Here is a 19,316-nt window from a genome sequence, read left to right as displayed (position 1 = left end):
GTTGGGGCATACTCACCATGAATGGTTTTAAATAGCAAAGTAAGTTTGTTAATGAGAGTGAGGCGATTTAAAGATGTAAAGTGTGGCTTATAGGTATGTATGGGCTAGCAAGCTTTAAAGGGCTTTTACTAAGATCTGATACAAATGTTAATGCACGTTAATGCAATGTTTGTGCAGTTTCGAGGGGAGTCAGACAGGCATGCATGTTACCTTGGCGCTGGCTGTAATTTCTGAGCTGGCCTGCAGTGCCAGCTAGCACAGCATACCCAGAAGTTGTGATTAGTATGCCAAATGTGCCATGGATGGTGAGGAGTTGCAGCCATGCATTAGCGGGTCTCAGGCAACGTTGGTGCCAAGCGAGCGCCTAGGGAAGAGTAGGAGTGGTATTGAGGTTGATGCTAAGGGATGATAGACAGATATTGTGTAGGAATATTCTTAGGGTGTTTTACTTTTAATGAAGGGATGAGTTAAGCCAAATTGTTTTGCATTGTTAAGAAAAGAATTGGTTTATGCTTATAAAAATGGATGAAATTATCTAAATGATCCATTGAGTGCCCATTTTAATTACATAGATGGAAGGATTACAAGAGGACAGTATTTTATGTCTACCTGCTGCTTACTGTGAGGTCAGTTCTTCAAATTTTTATTACTAGACTCTTACATAAACCTTTGAGTTAAATTTCATTTCCAAATACACAAAGGGAAGTTTGTGGGCCATGGTCGTCTTTTATTCATTGTACGGTTTTGTGTTGTTGTTTTTATTTTATTTTATTTCTTTTTGTTTTTGTCTCTTTTTACCTCCAAAATGGAATGTTTTTGTTTTATATATAATATACATTTATATATAATCTTTTATATATATATATATATATTTATATACTTATATATGAAAGAATTGTGTGGCTTATTTGCTTATAAGATGCTAGAACACTGTTTTACAAGTCAGATGTGTTAAAATCCTACCCTTAGCTGTCTATCTGAAACCCTGGTTTTGAGTCAATTTTTCTTTGGAAATGCTTTCATATAAGGTAAGGTAAATGAAGTAGTTTTTATTGCAAGACTTTTTTTCATATCAATTCTCTTTCTAGCGTGCAATGATGCGCTTCTCAGAGTTGGAGATGAAAGAGAGAGAAGGCCAAACAGCTACCAAAGACTCAGAGGTCTGCAGATTCAGCCAGGCAGACTGGGAAAACTTGAAAGGAAACAGTGAAAAGAAGCCAAAGTCTGTTGCTCTGGAAGATGCCATTGCTGACCAAAATGACAATGACAGATGTAAGCGAATTTAGATGGTTTTCTGAAGCGTGTATGTGTCTCTTTGCCATGGCAGCTTGCAGCAAAGCAAGCAGATCTTCGTGTTCTCACCGTGTTGCTGCTGAAAGTCACTGACCTCCTCCTCTGCAGGTTCTGAGTTGCCATGTCTGGTACCCTCTGTGCTTGTTTTGGGGTTTGCAAGTTTCTTTGCCATTTCACCTGCTTTTCAGGCGATAGTTAACTCTCTGTCACTGAGCTAGTGCCTTAGAGAGATCCTCCTTTTAACTGACGGGGTACTACATCAGCCAGTGAGAGCAAAGGTCCAAGGTTATATTTTAAATACAGAAAGGAAATGGGGGAAGAGGGGGGAAAGCAAGAAGGAGTTCAGCTTCCTGAAATTGCAGTAGCACTGAAATATGCCAATATTGCAGTCTTCAAAGCAAGGATGGAGGACAGAAGAGTGAAGTGGGGAAGGATGTGATCTGCCAAGCTGGCTGATCCATAAAAGCTGGCAGTAACACCTCCAAATGATAAGAAGCTACTTTGCCTGGGTGACTTCTGTTGAAGTGGCTGGGAGGTGTGTGAGGCACAGGTTCCTGCAGGCAGTCTGTGAAATTCCTGTGGGGCTGTCTGTTCCCTCTAGGCTGTTACAGGGTGTTAGAGGACCATGGAGAATGCAGCATCCTAAAAGTAAGATAAACTTAAAAATAAATAAATGGTATTAGGAGATTTTTTACTATATGCAAAGAAAGATCACTTCTTTTTTGTTTGCACTCTTGGTAAGCATATGGCTTCTGTCAGTTTCTACCTTTCAGGTTTTTTTGTTTTTTTGTTTTGTTTTGTTTTACCTAGGTATTTAAGGAATGGATCAGTTCCTTCTATTGCTACTTTGTTTTGAACAACTCAGAAAAAAAGATCTGTGCTGAAAGCATTGCAAAACACAGAGGAATTGTACTGCAGACTGCACTGTGTGTGTGTGTGTGTGCGTGGCTATGTAACTCAGTGGTTAAGTGTGCTCTTTGGTAGGTGGAGATTCATGAGTAGGGCTAGTAGAAAATTCCATTCAGGCAATTTAATAACTTTGAATTATTGTTCTGGTCTTTGCTTAATGCTTTTGGCAGAGAGCATGCTGGTCAATCGTACTTGCTCGGTTACTCACCTAAATTCAAGTTACTGTGGCATTACTGTCATTGAAATGACAGCCTCAACAAAAATTGGCATAGCAAAATAGCAAGGGAAAGTTTTAATTGTGGAAGTGGAGAGGGTGGCAGGGTGGGGAGAGGCAGGCTGAGCGTCTGGAAGCTGGGCAGACCTTTTCCTTCTCCAGGCTGTATCGAGGTGGCTGTGGGGAGGAAGGCACAGCTGCCTTTGCAGTCCCTGTGCTAAAGCTGAGAGCTGGGCAGACTGCTGCCCTGGCTGTCCCCATCGCAGCCTTCCTTGCTCCTCAGAAGGCTTGGGATGCCCTGGTGATGTCCTCGGTTAAATTCCACCCTGGGCGTGCAGGAAAGCTAGAAGAGCAGTGGCAGCAGCAGTCCTGCTGGCTTGTTCTGGCTGCAGAGAGGGCTGGGCTGTGGAGTTGAGAGGGGGGCACGGGGGATTAACAGAGGGAGGGAAGGCAGGCTTGCTCAGGGACATGGGGCTGCTTGTGGAGGGGCAGTGGGCGGGGGACTGTGGAGAGGATGAGTGTTAGAGCATAATTGTATGCTGAAATCCCTCCCCCCATCCTTGCAAAAGGCTGATGATATGGTTCACCGTTTAGTGAGATCTCTGGCACTTGAATCTGCTGGCTAAAATTTGTTTGAGACTGTTAAATAACTGTTGGAAGCAGAGAAAGTATGCTCAGTCTTATGTTAGTTCATTCCTCTCCTCTGCTAATTAGCTCTGACTTAACAGGCTATTTCAGACTTTGGCCAAATGTCTAAACTCCTAAAAGCACGGATCTGTTCTGCTGAGGGAGCTCCTTTTTTTGTACGCCCGCCTGGGCAGCAGCAAATACTTACCAGTACAGATTCAGGTCTCAGTAAAAGTTTTTTATCGTGGTGGTTCACCTCCTGCCCCTCGGGATAGCAGCTGATAAATCAGGAAGCCGAGTTTCACACCTCTTGAATGCCTCTACTGTGGTGGCTTGGGCTCTCTACTGGGGCTTGAGCCACGAGCAGCCTTAATGCATCTCTCACTGAGCGACTGGCAAAGGGGTGATGAGCTCTGCCTTCCCCTTCGGTGAGAGCCAGGGCTGCTTATCTTTTACCTTCCCTTTGCCTTCAATTTCTGACCACGCTGTTGGCGTTTGGCTTTAAAGCTCCTGAACGGGAATGAGCTGATGGTTTGCAGCCTCTTCTGTTTCCTTTCTGCCTTCTGCAAGCGATCTTGCTGCTTGCAGAGTTGTTTCCCTCTGTTTCGTGTTTGTCTGGCGCTAGCTTGGAAGCGAAACAGCCGCACCTTTACCTGTGTGAGGAGGGAATTGAGGAGTGAAACCAGCGAGCTGTTCTGCCCCCACTGCCGGCACTTCACCTGCCTGATGTCGGCGGGGAAGAAGGAAACTGCATCCAAAACTGTGATTGTGGCACGGAGCCAGCTCCCAGCCGTGCTTGGCATGGAGCACCAGAGCCCATCGGGGCCCTGGCAGCTGCCTGCCCCTTTGGCTCCTCTAAACCTACCAGTGCAACAAAAGGCTAAAAAACACAGGCAGGTGATGCTTACGGAGGCATTTGATGGGATGGAAACTGTTTTTTTTTTAGCTTGTCCCAAGACTTGCTGTTTTTCCTAGCTGTGTTGCACATGTGTAGACTTTTTTGGAAGCACAATATCCGGTTCCTTAAACTTTTCCTCTGACTTGGCAATGTGGCTTTGCTGTACTGGGATTCTCCTTAAGTTTGAGCATTGAGCCTTCTGGGAAAGGGTAAAAGAGGTGGGCTTTTGTTTCGTTTAGCTTTTTGTTTTGCCCTTTTTTTTTTTTTTTTTTTTTTTTTTTTTTTGAAGGCCCAATTTAAGGTAGGTAGCCATGTTAGCTAATTAATGAGCAATTAAAGCTGAGCAGTAAAGTAGAAGTGCTTCAGTTCTCTCCCATCTCATCTAGGTTTTGCTGGGCATCTGAGACCGGGCATCTGAGAGCAGCCGCAAAGCTGCTTTGTTGCCAAGGTGACTTGTAAATGTTGCTGAGGCAATGCTGCTCCAGTGCATTTTCATAGCACAAACATGATAAATTATGGGATGCATATGTCATGAGTCATAGGATTGTTCAGAGATCAAGTGATTTAAGCTATTGGCACGGACACACGCATCAATACGGGCACGTGATGATCGCATGTCGGTTCATAATAAAGCTCTTCCAGAGGTTCTGAAAATCTTATCCTGGTGTGAAAGATTGAATTAATTCTACAAATTGTGCATTTCTTGACTGGGGAGAACGACTTTACCTGTTTATTTAATTTTTTAGGATGGAAGACACTTAAACTGCCTGTTTAAGCCTTAGCTGGGCAAAATTACCCCAATATATTAGAAGCCTAATCATAAGGCATGAGATCATGAGGAAAAAGTTAAAGCAGTTGGTATGTGTGAAGATAAATGGTGCAATGTGCCAAAACACATTGCATAATTGATCTTAGCATTGTACTGAGGTGCCAGTGTCCCTTTGCATGGTGATACCCTGCTTTTCTTTTTTGTTGCTGGTCAGTGTGTACACTGGAACAAATGAAAGATGAAGGCAGTAAACATGTCCTTTGCCCTGGTCAGTTATTACCCTCCTGCCACAGGACATAGTGGGGGAGAAAAAAAAAAAAAGGGAAAAGAATAAAAAGTCTGTGCACTGAGAGTGGTGGTTACTTGTTTGTGCAGTGTGGTAGGCTTGGGCAGAATGAAACAAATGCGGAAAGCTCCCAAGCAAAAGTACTTGGAGGGAAAAGTGAAATCAGTTGGGTTCCCTCTGCCCCATGGCATACTCAGAATTGAATTCTGAGGATGTCTTAAGGAATTTCTTACTGTTGTTGTGATCTCCGTGCTGAGTACTGGATTTTAGCATTTGGATAGTCATTTCTGTTCTTGGATGAATAAAGGGTGCCTTGCATATAAGTGAGCGCAATGAGAGGTTGGTCCAGGGAAGAGGAAAGGCTGTTTTTAGCTGCCATGTTATTTGAACAAAAGAATCTGTGACTTAAACACGAAGATGTGTTTCCTTGTTTGCGCTGGATGGGAGGGTCTGGTCTCGCTGACAACACTTGAAAGCAACAGGAAGATGGAAAAACGAAAGAAAGTTTTTTTGGGTAGCGTGTTTTGCCTGTCTGTAACTGTTTCTTGTGAGATTGTAACCCATGCACAAAGAAAATATTGCTTCAGACAGAAACCTGTGAAGAATTATCTTCTTAATTCTTCCCTGTTTCTAGATTGGTAGGACAGTGACAAATGGTTTGAATTGTTGGTGCTGGTTGTCACAGCTGGTGCGAGACTGGCAAATACTGGAGGCTTGAGGAAGAAACACATTTAAGAGTTTAATCTCCTTACTCATAGAGGTGTGTTGCTATGAGAACTCAGCGTTTATCCTGTGTTTCTGGCTACCTCACCACTGTTTGAATAATGATGATACGAGAACTCCCAAGTATTTTGTTGTTGTTTTCTTCTTCAGGCAGAGAAAAGGATGTTGTAGATACATGGCATGGGAGGGGGGGTGGTGGGAACAAAAGCAGATAAATTTTCCTCATCCTTGTTGGGCATGTACATTATGCTTATGTTGCTGTGCTTCTTGTTGACATTTATATCTTAATTTGGGGAGACATCGCGTCTGATCCCAGTCGCTTGCAAAACAGTTTGAGGACACAGCGGAATCCGGTGGTAAAATATTAATAGAGCCTGCGCTCCGTGAGGCAGCCACAGCTGTGCCAGGGGTAAGAACCTCTGGGTTTGCGACGTGTCCGTGCAGGCTGCGAGGCGAGCCTGCCAGCCCGTGGGCTGTGCCGTGTCCCCAGCAGTGAGTGACCTTTGTTCCTTGGCACGGAGAGCCGGCTGCGGGAGCGGCGGCAGCGCCGGGGCGCGCAGGCAAGGACGCGTCCTGTCCCGTCCCGTCCCGTGCGGCTCCGGGCTGCGCTGCTGCTGGATGGATGCAGGGTCATTACACAACCGGGATTAGGGTGGGAGATGCCGCTTCCCTGATTGATGGTGTTAGCCGGATTGCAGAGCCGCGTGTGCAGCGGGCGGTCCTTGAGAGGGATTCCTGGCTCGGCAGCTGTGGAGATGTAGCTCTGGTCCCTGGAGGGTCCCTCTCGGATGTGACCGGGCAAGGTGTCACGGAGCTGCTGGCAGCGAGGGTTTTTTGGATGAAGTGCAGTAGGTGTGTGCTGTTCTTCCCAGCGTGTGCAGCCCCGCAGGAACGCTGACAGTGACAAGCTGTTAGCGAGGTCTCTCCCCTCTGTATTTTTCAGCACGGTCTGAGCGAGCGGCGCTCGGCATCCCCGTGCCAAGTCCTCTTGCAGATAGAGAAGGAATTAATCTGCGGCAGGTTGCTTTCGGTGGTGGCAGGCTGGAATTAGCTTGCTGTTTCCTGCAAGCCGTAAAGATTAAGACCATCACCCCCCCTCCCTACAGCCTGCTACTTCCTTTGACCCTGCAAGAGCTTCTCTGGGAATTGGTCAGGATGTGCCTGCCTTTTCTCAGGCCAGACAGTGTTAGGAGCACGAAAGCTATCCCAGTGTAGCGACTCTCAGCATGAACCATAGCGTGTTGCTGTTGGTGCTGCTGGAGATGAGAAGGCTCTAAGGCAGCAGGAGTGTGGCTGAGAGTGCCCTTACCTGATCTCATCAGGGAAACTGACCACAAGAGTATAATGTTTCCTTATGAAAGGAGGAAAATAGCAGATTGCATTAAAAATGTAAAGTGAAATCTGATAGGTGCATTTATTTCTATTGTGATACTTAAAACGTGGCTGGGCCAACTGCTTTTATGCTGTGTCAAACAGGGCTGCTGGTGCTTTTGGTGTGGTTATAGGGTACAGCTGTGGGGCGGTGTCCTCATGCCAGATGTGCAAACACAGGGTGCTGCCAGATCCATTCTGATTGGGGGGACTCTGTGATTTAGAGGCACGGTCATAGTAAGCTGAGATACCTGTTCTCTGGAACATCTCAGCGTTGTTGGCTGGAAGAAGTGTGACAAAGTGCATTTTAAAGTCTTGGAAGGAGCATGTGTTGGCCAGACGGCCTTGTGGAGAGGAGCATCGCCAAACAGCGGAACAGCCCGAGCGTCCCGCTCGCCTGCAGAAAATCAGCTTTTGTTTTGATTTTTCTTGGCCAATATCTTGTGCTGTTTTACAAGCAGCCCTGCAGGCAGCTTCCCAAGCAGTGTGAAAATTATGCTGGGGTGTCTCCGTGCCCACAAACATTCCCAGAGCCCTTGGTGCTACTTGGAGCCATTTCCATATTGTGGTGAAGAGAAAACTCACCAGGGAATTTCCCCTCACCACCCCCCCAGCTTTCCATTACTTTGAGAGTGGTCATGAAACCAGGAGGGGTTTGGCAGAATTGTAGGAAGGTGCTGTCAAGATAAGGGGGGGGATAGAGTTGGGCTGCCTCCAGATGCTGCTAGTGGTGTAGGTCTTGGAGGGCACAGGAGGGGAGAAGGGGCTGCAGGGGAGCAGTGTCAGCCCTGATAAGGGGGAAGAGCACAAGGTGAAGAATGCCAGGCTGGACAGGACAAGAGACTGAGTAAAAGGGAGAGAGGATCCACGCGAGGGAAGGGCAACAGAGCTGTCTGGAGTCCAGGTGGGAAACCAGCAAATCTGTTTGCAGGAAGGAAAGTGGGAGAAGGAGGAAGAGGGACAGTGAGCTGTGGGGAAGAAGGATGGGACATACAATTTGCCAAACAGCAGCAGAAGTGTGGGGTATTGGTTGACCAGGAGGGCTAAAACACGTGGGAATTCCGGCTTGTTTTTGGGAATTGTAAACAGGAGCTGATTATCTGCCATGAAGTCTGTACTGCATCTCTGCCTAACCTTGCCTTTGCTAGTTTGGTTAAACCCAAGAAAATAATGTTATTCAAGATGGTGATTAAGTGTAATTTTAAATCAGGCATCCATTTAAAACTGCATAGGCTGTCTCTGAATTTGGGCAAACAGTATTGGAGGGAAGCTGAAGTTAGTGCGGGCGAGGCAGCATGGGTGTTTTTGTGGCTAATTTGTCAGACTAGTTTCTAGTAAGCTTTTCAGAGCTCACCCTCTTGCTATTGCTGGAAATACTCCTGAAAAAATTGAGGTCTATTTTAAAAGGAGGTGACAGAGATCATGTGAGGTACAGTGACTGGTTGGTTACTTGAAGTGAGGAAGCCTTTTTATAACCTTGGATTCAAGTACTGCTTTTTTGTGAAATATCACAGCTATTCTTAGTGGTATTTCTGTGTCCGTGTGTGCATGTTCTGTATCCCATTTATATCTCCCGAAGAAGGGATGAATGCTTTTAAGTCAGACTCTGCAATTTGATGGGAGAAGTTAGTGAAAGATTAGGAATTAAGGGAGGACTAATACTTGGTTGTCATCAGAAGGTATTTTTGAACTGGATTGTTACTTGCCACAGTTTAGGGGGCTGAGGTTGCTTTTTGAAAAGAGTTTGTACTTTCAGTATCTAAAGATGTTTCTTTATTTAAAAAACCATATTGTGATGTTTCTATGGATACAAGTATAGTGAATATTGTGCTTCTTAAATTAATGTAAAAACAGCACAAAGTAGTGTGCATTTGGGGATTTTGTGCTTAACTATTGAGAAAACTGCTGCCTTAGGCTGGGCAGAGCAAACTTGTTCCCAAGTACAATTTTGTGTTTATTTGCATGTCTCATGAGCCATAAGTCATGATGGAGTTGACATTGAAGAGATCAGAGAGCAAAGCCTTCTCACAATGAATTGTGTCGTATTTATTAGGTCTTGTGGTGTTTGTTTGTTTTTTATTTTTAGGTAACTTTACTAGTACAGAAAACAACCGAGGTCATTTTCTTGAAACTCCAGAGGAAAAAGATCTCTCAAATGAGAAATGTTATTTAGAGAGACATTCTGTATATGAAAAGGCGGAAGACCAGCCAACAGAAGATTTTGGCCAACATTCATGTCCACGTCTGGACAGGAAACGTAAACACTCTGGTGAGAGAGTGCAAAATGATGGCAGCCAAAATGAAAACTTTGTGGATGAACTGCAGGATGAAGTTATATCAAAAGCAAAAAAGAAGAAGAGCTCCAAAGGTAAGACAGCATTTTTATTTGGTCTCTCTCAAGGAATGTCTTGTGAAAGGAACGTCCCTTTGGCTTAATGTGTTTCCATTTTTGAACTTGCTAGTTACTAATGTGAGCACTGTCATTTCACTTTAAATTATATATATATGTATGTATATATATGTGTATATATATATGTATATATAAAAAAAACTTGGTATGTAAGGATAAAGCACTAGTCATTGGACACTGTAGCCACAGCAGTGCAAGTTACTGTAGTGCATGTAACCCTTAATGAGCGAAGCTTTAAAATGCATAGTGTGGTGGTAAAGCTGAGACTATATGCCCCGAAAGTGAAATGTAGCTTTTGTTTTAAGTTGAGGGGGCTTTTTGATTAATTTTTAGTTATTTTTCCATTAGATGACTGGCCTGAGAGGGAAATGACAAACAATTCCTCTAACCACTTAGAAGAGCCCAATTGTAATGAGGTGACCAACCTGAAGGTGTGCATTGAATTAACAGGGCTCCATCCCAAAAAGCAGCGTCACCTGCAGCATCTTAGGGAACTATGGGAGCAGCAGGTGTCACCAGAGAGATCCCCGTCCGGCAAGTTGGGCCGGCAAAGCAGGAAAGATTTAGCTGAGGCTGTTCAGCCAGAGGCCACTGCAAAGGTCAAAGACTTCACAGAAGAAAGGCACACCAAGAAAAGGTCAGAGGCCAAAAGCAATAGAAGTTGGTCTGAAGAGTCCCTCAAAACAAGTGACAATGAACAAGGTATGCAGAGACTACTAGGGAAACCAGCTGGCTTTAGCATTTACAGTGACGCATGCTGCCACCAATGTTAAGGAATTGTTGAGAGTTTTTTTTCTTCTTTCTTGTTTTTTTAATTTATATATATATTTCTGTAGATGTCCATTTTTATAAGGACTGACACCTCCTCTTTAAGAATTGCACTGTAGCTGATATTTGTCAGACAAGAAAATGTGTTTGTGTATGTGTGTGTAACTATGTGTTTGTGTGTGTGTGTGCGTGTGTGTTTTGGCTTTAAATATTTTCATAGATGATGTGGAAGATGAAATTTATGACTCTAGAGGAGAGCTGGGGAGGGCATAAAATGTGGGTATGCTTTTGGGTGAGAGAGGGAGCAAATGGGCTGCTAGTTGGTGCAAGGGTGTTTGAACACATGTAGGATTTGAGGGGCTGTGAGCTTCTGAAACAGCATCAGCACAGCTGTAGCAGCTCTTGATCTCGGGAACCCAACACCTCCAGCACCCTCAGCACTGCTGGCTTCCCCTGCCTTTTCCAGGCCATATGCTCAAGAGCAAAGCTCATCCTTGTCCTGACAAGGATGCTTTGCTGGTTCGTCCTGAGCACATCCTGTAAACCCCTTTCACCCCACTTCCTGGCCCCTTGGCAGAGGTCTTCCAGCAGCTCTCTCCTAAGGGGTTGCTTCCTCAAAGCATACCAGCTTTCCTTGGTATGTTTTGGGCTTTTTCTTTCCCCCTCACTCCACTTCCTCCTTTCCCCATCCTCCCTCCCATTTCTGTTGATTCCCTATTCTGGGAGAAAAGCCCGTGGATACAATCTTCCAAATTTTCCTTGAGATGGACAGGTCACTCTCCTGTCCTCACTGTCCTCAGCCCCTGGGCAGATTTTCTGCTCTAATGCATTTCTCCTTACTTGCAACATTTTGCTGCTGTAGCTTAGCTGGAGAGCTGATGGGGAATGGAATCACACAACTCACAGGCCAAATCAATCCCCTTTTCTCTTCTTTCTCTTTTCCTGCTCTTACCTCTCCAAGCCCTCTGCTTGTTTTTGAGGAAAGATGATGTCTGGGAGCAGGAGCTCTGTGTATGGTGTTTGGGCTCCTTCCTCCTTCACAAACCTGGGAGCTTCATCGACTGGAAGGCATTCACATTCCAGCTGGCCTAACCTGTAGTTTAGCTGAGATCCCTCTGAAAGGGAGAAGCATGAGGAGAGTGGATCCTCTTGTCCCACATCATGGAAAGGACTGGGTCCAGATTATCCTGTGCCAGTGAGGAATTTCCTTGGTAGTGTCTCTGAAATGGTCACAGGCGAAAGTATCAGCTTCCCTTTGGTCCTAAAGCTCTTCATCTGTCTTTCTCCTTGGTAGGATTATCTGGGGGCAGAAACCCCCAAACTTTGATGCTTATTGATGGGGGAGGTTCTCCAAAAGGATTTGTGAAGGAGGAGATCAAAACTTGGTTAAAAAGGAGCTTTGACTCTTACTTCCTTGCTTTATGTACTGCCATGGCGAGCATGGTATGGACTCAAACACCTCTGCCCCTCACCTTTGTACTTTCAGAGAGAGATACCTGTAGAGATTAAACAAGGGTCACTAACAAGAAGCTGTATTGTGTAAGGATGCTCTCACTTTCCCCTGCAATGCCTTCTGTGGCCATGACAGGCTCCTGGCCTCGGGAAAGAAAAAGAGGTGGCTCTCAATTTGTGCACCATTCCCAAAGGCATTCAGGTTCACTTGCCCTATGGCTATGAAAAAACTCTTGGGTTTGGAAGTGGCTATAAAATGATAAACTTGACTAAATTATGCCTCACTCTTCTTTGTACGGAGACACTGGATATCATTCAGATAATTCTGCTGGTGCTTCTCCAGCCCAGTTGAAGTGCAAACTTTTGAATCTCCTTGTTCTTAGTTAATTGGAATGAGGACATTTTTCCCCACTGTGTGACAGAGCATCCTCTGCATGACAGTCTCATGGGGAGAGAGACTTCCAGCTTGTCTGTCTTGCTCAGGACTAGTCCTCGAACTTAAGCAAGCAGAGACTGTGAATATGAGAATATACACTGTCACTTGCAGATTTTTTTTTTTGCTTTTTTTTTTTTTTTTTTTTTTTAGTTTGGGGCTGGGAACAGCTGTTCTCTGTGCTCAAGCACTGCCTGCAGTTGTGGCAGTCTCTGGTTGTAGCTGGTTGTATCCCAAGGAGTAGGCTGTGACAAAACATGAGGATTGCCTCTGTGCCTCTGAAGCCTCAGTCTAACATTAGCAGGATGATCTTCCACTCCTGCCTGCAAATCTCTGGGAATGTGGAGGTTTCTGCCTTCTGGGCTTGTTAGCCCAGTTGTGTTTCTCCAAAGCAGTGTGGGCAGCAGGTCGAGGGAGGTGATTGTGTCTCTCTGCTCTGCTCCTGTGAGACCCCACCTGCAGTGCTGTGTCCAGTGGTTGGGCCCCCAACATGAGAAGAACGTGGACCTGCTGGGGCAAATCCAGAGGAGGCTACGAAGAAAATCAGGGGGCTGGATCATCTCTGCTAGGAAGACAGACTGAGGGGGTTGGGACTGTTCAGCCCAGAGAAGAGAAGGCTCTGGGGAGACCTTATAGCACCTTCCAAAACCTAGAAGAGGGCTCTAAGAGAGCTGGAGAGGGACTTTTGACAAGGGCATATAGTGATAGAACAAGTGGTAACGGATTTAAGCTGACAGAGGGTAGGCTTAGATTAGTTTATTAGGAAGGAGTTCTTGACTATGAGAGTGGTGAGGCACTGGAACAGGCTGCACAGAGAAATTGTGGCTGCCACATCTCTGGAAGTGTTTAGGGCCAGGGTGGATGGGGCTCTGAGTGAAATGTTTCCCTGCCAGTGGCAGGAGAGGTTAGAACTGGATGATCTTTAAGGCATGATCTCCCTTCCAACCCAAACCATTTTATGATTCTGTGACCCTGTTGCAAAGGGAGGTTGCTGTGCAGGGTCTCCAGGGTGCAGCAGGTCCGTGACGCCTCAGGGCATCATCGCACTGCTTGCCCAGCCTGTGACCAAGGCAGAAGCCAGGGGCTCTGCTGGGGTCCCAGCTGAGCAATAACGCTGTGCTGCTGCTGGCAGTGCAGTGCCAGCTCTCCTGATGCTCCCCCAGGAGCCGCAGCCGCTCACCCGGTGCGAGGAGAAATCCCGAGCAGCACGGAAACAAAAACCCTGAGGAGAGCAGCCAGGAGGATCTCTCCCACCGGGAAGCATGTGCCAGCCCCTGGAAGCTGCCTGGGGCTGCAGGCAGCGTGGCTTGGCAGGCAGGAGGAGGCAGCTGCTGGGGTGGGAGCTGAACAAGCCAGCATTCAGGTGACGCGGCTGCAGCTGCTTTTCTGCACGGACCTCTCAGCAGCCCGCTCCTGCGGGAAGGGAGACAGGTCCTGCTCTGAGTCAGACTTGCCACAGCCCACATCAGTCAGAGGCCTGAGTTTTTGGGGGTTTTTGGTTTGAGTTTTCTTTTTTTTCCATGGATATTTAGGTATATTCCTGCTCACTCCTGTTTTTCTTTGCTTTTCACGTGGTCAGAGACATGGGGTGAGATTACGGGAATAATCACTTGCTGCTTTTCTGCCCCTGTTGTCTTGCATTTCCCAGGCTGATGGTTGGCTTTTTCTGTGTAGTGCTGGTGTCTTGCAATGTTATTGATCCTGAAGCTCCTGGGTGCACAGCATAGCTGCTCTCCATCTTTTAGCTCCACTGCATGTTTAGCCTGGTGCCTGCTGTCACCACTGTGGAGGGGTCAAAGTGAAGCACAGAGTTGATGTGGAGTTTGCAGGCAGGAGTAGACATTTTTTGTGGTGTGATTAAACTTCTGCTTTCAATGCCTCGGCATCTCTGCATGGGAAAGCCTGCAGTTCTTTGAGATAAGCTTCCTGTGTTTTTCTTTCCTCCATCCTTTCAGTATTTCTGTCCTTCTCCAGACCTGTGAGTTTTTCATTCTATTCTAGTTTTTCTGCATGCAGCTGTTTGTTCCATTTGTGCTCACTAGAGCTCCTCACTGTTGCTTTCCATCTTTTCCATATTTTTTTCTTTACTAAGTGATTAAGTAGGTAAGGATAGTACTTCTGTGTTGGAATTGGGCTTTTCACGTGCTAGTTGGTTTGGAACATGAGAATTAAACACTCCTTACTTCTTGCTGTCCATAGAGTTGGAAAGACAGCCTTGAATCCACAGGCTCAGCCTACAACTAGGTGCCTTCGTTCAGTATTGCAAAGCCTGAAAAACTTACGTGATTTTTGCTGAACAATCTGCACATCATGTGTCCCATAAATTCCCTGACATCTGCTTGGCAAGCCGTGGTATGTGTCTTTTTCTAGAAAGTGGCTCAAAAGAACTGAGGGATTTCTGTTTTCATCCTTAATCTAGAAAGCCTTCTGTGAATTACTTTCACAGATCTATTTAAAGGAAGACTAAAGTGTGAAACTGCCCACCAAGAGGATTCTAGATTTTATTTTCTTTTTTACCAACTGGTTCTGGACCAAGTCTCTTTAAGTAAGGGTGTCTCTCTTCTGAGCACCTCCTTATTTCCTCCTTCCATCTCTTCTGTTCTGAAAAGTAGCATCACTTCAGAGACTTCTCTTTCAAGTTCTCAAAGTTTTTTCCACACCTTCTCTTGGTGGTGTGGTATTGTTTGGCTGAAGTGTCCTTTCCTTTCGAGCAACCTTTAATTTTTCTGCAGAGGAGTTGGTTCTGAGGTCACCTCAATTCTCCTCCCAAGGGAAATTCAGACTATAAAAAGTAAACTTTCCTGTCCTTGTTTTGTTGTAAGCCTGCTTGCACTCTGAAAAAACCCCAAAACTAACCATGCTTTTTTGCATGTAGCCCAGATTGTGTGATCCAGCTTGTTGGAGCTAACCTCCAGAGAAAACCCAGCCCTGCCAGTATGCTGTCACAGGCAGCAGAGCACTGGCCTTATTGTCCCAGTGTCCCAGAAAGACTCACTTCTGAATGGAGTTCTTGGGGGAAAAAACATCTGATTGCTTTTCCTGCAAAATCCCTGTGCTTTCTGGTAGAGAGCTTGCACAGAGCTTCTGTAGAGACAGCTCCTTGAGTAGGCTTTCTTCTCTTGGCTTGTTTTTGAAATCAAAATGCTGCCCAGGAGGTGTTCCCCATCTTACAGCCGTCTTGGGGCTAAGCTCAACATCCCCACCTGTGCTGTCCCATTAAAATCTGATCCATGCTCCCACCTTTCTTCCTGTCCCCTCTTCCCTGGCCATCCCTGTGTCTGCACTTGCACCCACTGAGACAAGCCGGGCTGGGCCCAGGCTGCTGGAGGAGTTGGTTCCCCTTCAGATCAGGCAGTCCTAGGTAAGGAGGCGAGTTTTTCCCTGCAGCTCTGCCCGTGGTGGCTGGGCTGTGGCACTGCCAGGCTGGCCTGGCACACATGCCCACGCCTTGGCGCTGCCCGGCACCTGTGTGGGGCATTTCATTCAGGATTTTTATTAGAGCCCGAGAACCGCTAGCATAGCGTCAACGGGCGAGATGCTATTTACAGTTTGGATGTGGAACGCTTAAAATATTAATGATTTGAAAATGTAATTGTAGATCTCTTAAGCAGTTGAGGAGCTTGTGTTAAGTGCTAGCAATGCATTTTCCTTTTAACGCACCATGCAATGTGTAATGCCTTTCCTTCCCATTTAGGCTTGCCCGTATTCCCGGTGTCTCCGCACATGAAGAGCCTTTCATCCACCAATGCAAACAGCAAAAGGCAGGCTCAGCCAAGCTGTACTCCAGCCTCGAGGTTGGCTGCCAAACAGCAGAAAATTAAAGAAAGCCGGAAGACAGATGGGCTGTACACAGACGAAGAGGAGGATTTCCAACATGCATCTCTGCTGCCGAAATACAGCGAGTGTGAGAAGCCATCAGGGAAACGTCAGTGTAAAACAAAACACTTGGCACTGCAGGAGAGGAGAAGGAGGTCATCTCTGACAGGGGATGACACCACAGATATCGAAAATGCTGAAGATAAGGTATCTTTATTTAGACTTAATTGTCCACTGGCTTCTGAGAAGGCAGGGCCAGCTTGCTTAAAACTAACGCACTGTCGTGCATGCAGGGTAGTGGGGATTGCGTTCAGATTTGTCTGTGGATGCTTTGTACATTTTGTGTTTGCTTTTCTTAACCTTAGTTGAAGGCACTGTTGCAGGGGTGAAGCATTTTGTATGTAAAAGCTGTAGAGGGGTCTTCCTTTAAAAATTAAATATGAGTAGAAAAGTGTAATTCCTTGCTGACAAATACAGACCCATCGCTGTGCTGTGCAAACAAAGATAAAAACCCCCCTGCCGTCATGGTTTTGACAGGTAACGCTAACGAGGAAAGTCAGGAAGCGACCGGAGCCGAGTTCAGACGGCGACTCCTCGCCAGCCAAGCCGTACGAGCCGAAGCCGTACGAGCGCCTGCAGCAGCCCTCGCTGCTCGCCCTGCCACAGCCGGCACAGCTGCCCGTGGCCAGCCCCCTCCAGGAGACCACCCCCAGCCGGCCCATGCCGCCCGAGGCTCGCCGCCTCATCGTCAACAAGAACGCGGGGGAGACGCTGCTGCAGCGGGCAGCACGCCTGGGCTATGAGGTAAGGCTCCCTCCGCTCCCCGTGGGATGATGGCTTTTTTTAATCTCAAAAGTTTAAATCCTCTTGCTGCATTTGTAGATGGAAATTCCGCGGATTAGCAGCTTTAGGTTGGGTCGTTGGAACTTGTAGCCGCCGTTGCCCTGCTGCTTTCCCTTCCCTGGTGTGTGGGGTTTGGAGGCAGGTTGCTGTGGGAATGACTCCCCACTGCTGCTGGGTCAGCTGGCAGGGATGCAGGGTGAGCAGCATCCCGCAGGAATGAGCAAAGGGTAAAGTTTTATTGGTAACCCTCACTTCCCTTTAAATGCAAACCATCTGCAAACAGAACGAATGTATTTTATTTTTTCTTTTCCCTCCTAAGTAATCTTTATGGTGATCTTTAATGAGCTGTATGTTTCTGCTTTTGTTGTTTGTGAAGAGCGTGTAGTTTAGGAGAAGGGTTTTATTTTTGTTCTTCTCTCCAAGGAGTATCTGGTATGTGACACAGGATGTAGCGCTTGGAGTGTCCTCTTGCATGATCAGACGCATCATAGGAGCACTCTGCATGCTTTATACTCGGCGTCTGGAGCTGCTTGGTGTAGCTGGAACAATGTTGTCTAATGAAAGGGGCCCCCTGTTGCTACAAAAATCAGAAACCGATGAATCCCTTAGCTCTGCCGTTTTGAAGCGCGCTTTTATTGGGGAAATATGGGCCTGTAGGTATGAGCGTCGTCGTTGCTCGATTTGAGATGTGGTGCAGAGGTGTTTCATTGCAGAGGGTGACTGCTGCCCTCGGCATGGCTGCAGGGTTTGCTGTGCTGCTGGGAGGGCTGCTTGGACCTGCGAGCTGGGCTTGAGCCCCACCTGGGAAGGTGGCATCAGCCCAGGTCCAGGTGGGGTCTGCCCAGCCTTGGGGATTTGCTGAAACTTAGAAATGCCCTTTGTATAGCTGGAGAGAGCTTTGTATGGAGCAAGGCATTGTCCAGCTCTGGAAGGCAGGGTTTATTGGAAAGGTTTTGTTTACCTTAGGCAAAGGCTTTTTCTAACCCAGGGCACCTCAGCTCTAGCTGGGAGAGGTGGTTATTACAACATTGCTATTGTATTTTCTCTAATTTAAATGTTTTGATTTTCTGTGGGTCCGAAATCAAAACGTGTTGTATCATATGCTCCAGGCTCTTGGTGTGTATTTTCTTCCTGCCTGGGGTGTGTCAGGGTGAGTACACTTGGGCACTTGGCTGTCTGTGCCCGGTACCTCTGCTGAGCACAGTTCAGTGGGAGCAGCTCCCAAACTTAGTGATGGGCTGACCTCTTGCTCAAGCAGGGACCCAGGGCTCTCAATTTGCTTTGATAGCAGCAGCTCTCTGCTATCAAATTGGCTGGTTGCAGAGAGCCAGAGATACCGAGCTTGCCAAGTTGTGGGTAGTAACTTTGTGTGCCACCATGCTGTCCCATTATCAGCTGGTTGGGGATTTTAATTTTCTGAGTTGAATTCACCCAAAATTTCGAGTAAATACCATGTTTTTAAAAGGCTTAAATATTCAGCTCGTTTGATTTGATTGTTCAGGTGGTGTTGACCATGCAGCAGTTGGTTCTTTTGCTGGTGGAATGAAGGATAGGGAAAGAGCCCAGTCCATGCACCCAAACTGCTGCCAGGATCTGACATTTTCTGTGTTTTTCAAGGCTCAGAGTACTGGGTGGCTGTGCCACCCCGTTGGAGCTATGTTTGGCCCGTGGTGAGCTGTGATAGCTTGATCATCCATGGAAGCTCCATAGCTGAGGGGTTTTCTTGATAGTGATGAGGCTACTGCAGTTAGTAGAAAGCTGAATTTCTTCTGTTTGCAGAAAGAATGAGAATGGTCAAGAAGTAAGGAATTCCTCTATGTTAAAAAAAATAAGAAAGAAAAATCTGGATGAGTCAAGGTAATGTGCTGGTCTGTGACCTGTGGCAAGCACACAGGTCAGTTTTCTGCCCCCCCTGTTAGCAGGGCAGCAACCTCTGCTGGGCACACGGGGGCTTCCCTGGCTGCTGTGATGGTGGCCCTTTGCCAGCTCAGTGGCAGGGGAGGCAGACGAGTTTGCATCATCAGGGCCACAGCTTGCAGAGAGTGCTGATTCAGGACTCGAGCTGGAAGCGGCTGGCACTGCAGGGCACCACCGAGCCCTGGCAGGAATGCTGTACTGCCCTGAGACCGGATGAGCTCGTGCCTGCCCTTGGCAGCCTGCCTGCCTTTGCAGCAGGGATGCCCTGAGGCTGTGCAGAGATCCCACTCCAAACCCTTCAGCACGAGGAGGTGCTGGCAGGCTGTGTGCATCACTGCTGGACCCATGGGGAGCCCAGGTGCTGCGAGGCCATGAGCCTCTGTCCTGCTCTCAGTCCCACGGTGCAGATGTGCCCCAGATCACCAAGCAGGACACAAGCAGATACAGTTTTGTGTGTAAAGCTGACCTAAGTGTGAAATGTTGAAGGACAAGTGTGGCTTGTGTCTGGTCAGATAAATTGCAGGGCTGCAGCTAGCAAGGCTGCTTAAAGACAGTTCAGCAAATGGTGCTGGAAGTCCCTGATGATG

General features: G+C 46.8%; 1 protein-coding gene across 7 annotated transcripts in view; it reads left to right on the top strand.

Moving 5' to 3' along the window:
• Positions 1 to 19,316, top strand: part of BCOR (BCL6 corepressor) — an 81,367-nt gene that overhangs the window by 47,871 nt on the left and 14,180 nt on the right. For 4 of the 7 annotated variants that reach the window (XM_088160380.1, XM_088160381.1, XM_014876798.2 and 1 more), the window contains exons 5-10: positions 573 to 626; positions 1,089 to 1,272; positions 9,177 to 9,458; positions 9,849 to 10,202; positions 15,848 to 16,176; positions 16,507 to 16,773. In XM_088160380.1, coding sequence (XP_088016506.1) covers positions 573 to 626; positions 1,089 to 1,272; positions 9,177 to 9,458; positions 9,849 to 10,202; positions 15,848 to 16,176; positions 16,507 to 16,773 — 1,470 coding nt within the window. The remainder of the gene's footprint in view (positions 1 to 572; positions 627 to 1,088; positions 1,273 to 9,176; positions 9,459 to 9,848; positions 10,203 to 15,847; positions 16,177 to 16,506; positions 16,774 to 19,316) is intronic. The other 3 variants (XM_088160383.1, XM_014876792.2, XM_088160384.1) reach the window with 3 other exon arrangements.

Source organism: Sturnus vulgaris, chromosome 2, assembly GCF_052056855.1.
Source record: "Sturnus vulgaris isolate bStuVul1 chromosome 2, bStuVul1.hap1, whole genome shotgun sequence".
Lineage (NCBI taxonomy): Eukaryota > Metazoa > Chordata > Aves > Passeriformes > Sturnidae > Sturnus > Sturnus vulgaris.
Note: the sequence above shows the minus strand (reverse complement) of the source record. Positions and strands in the feature narration are given on the sequence as shown.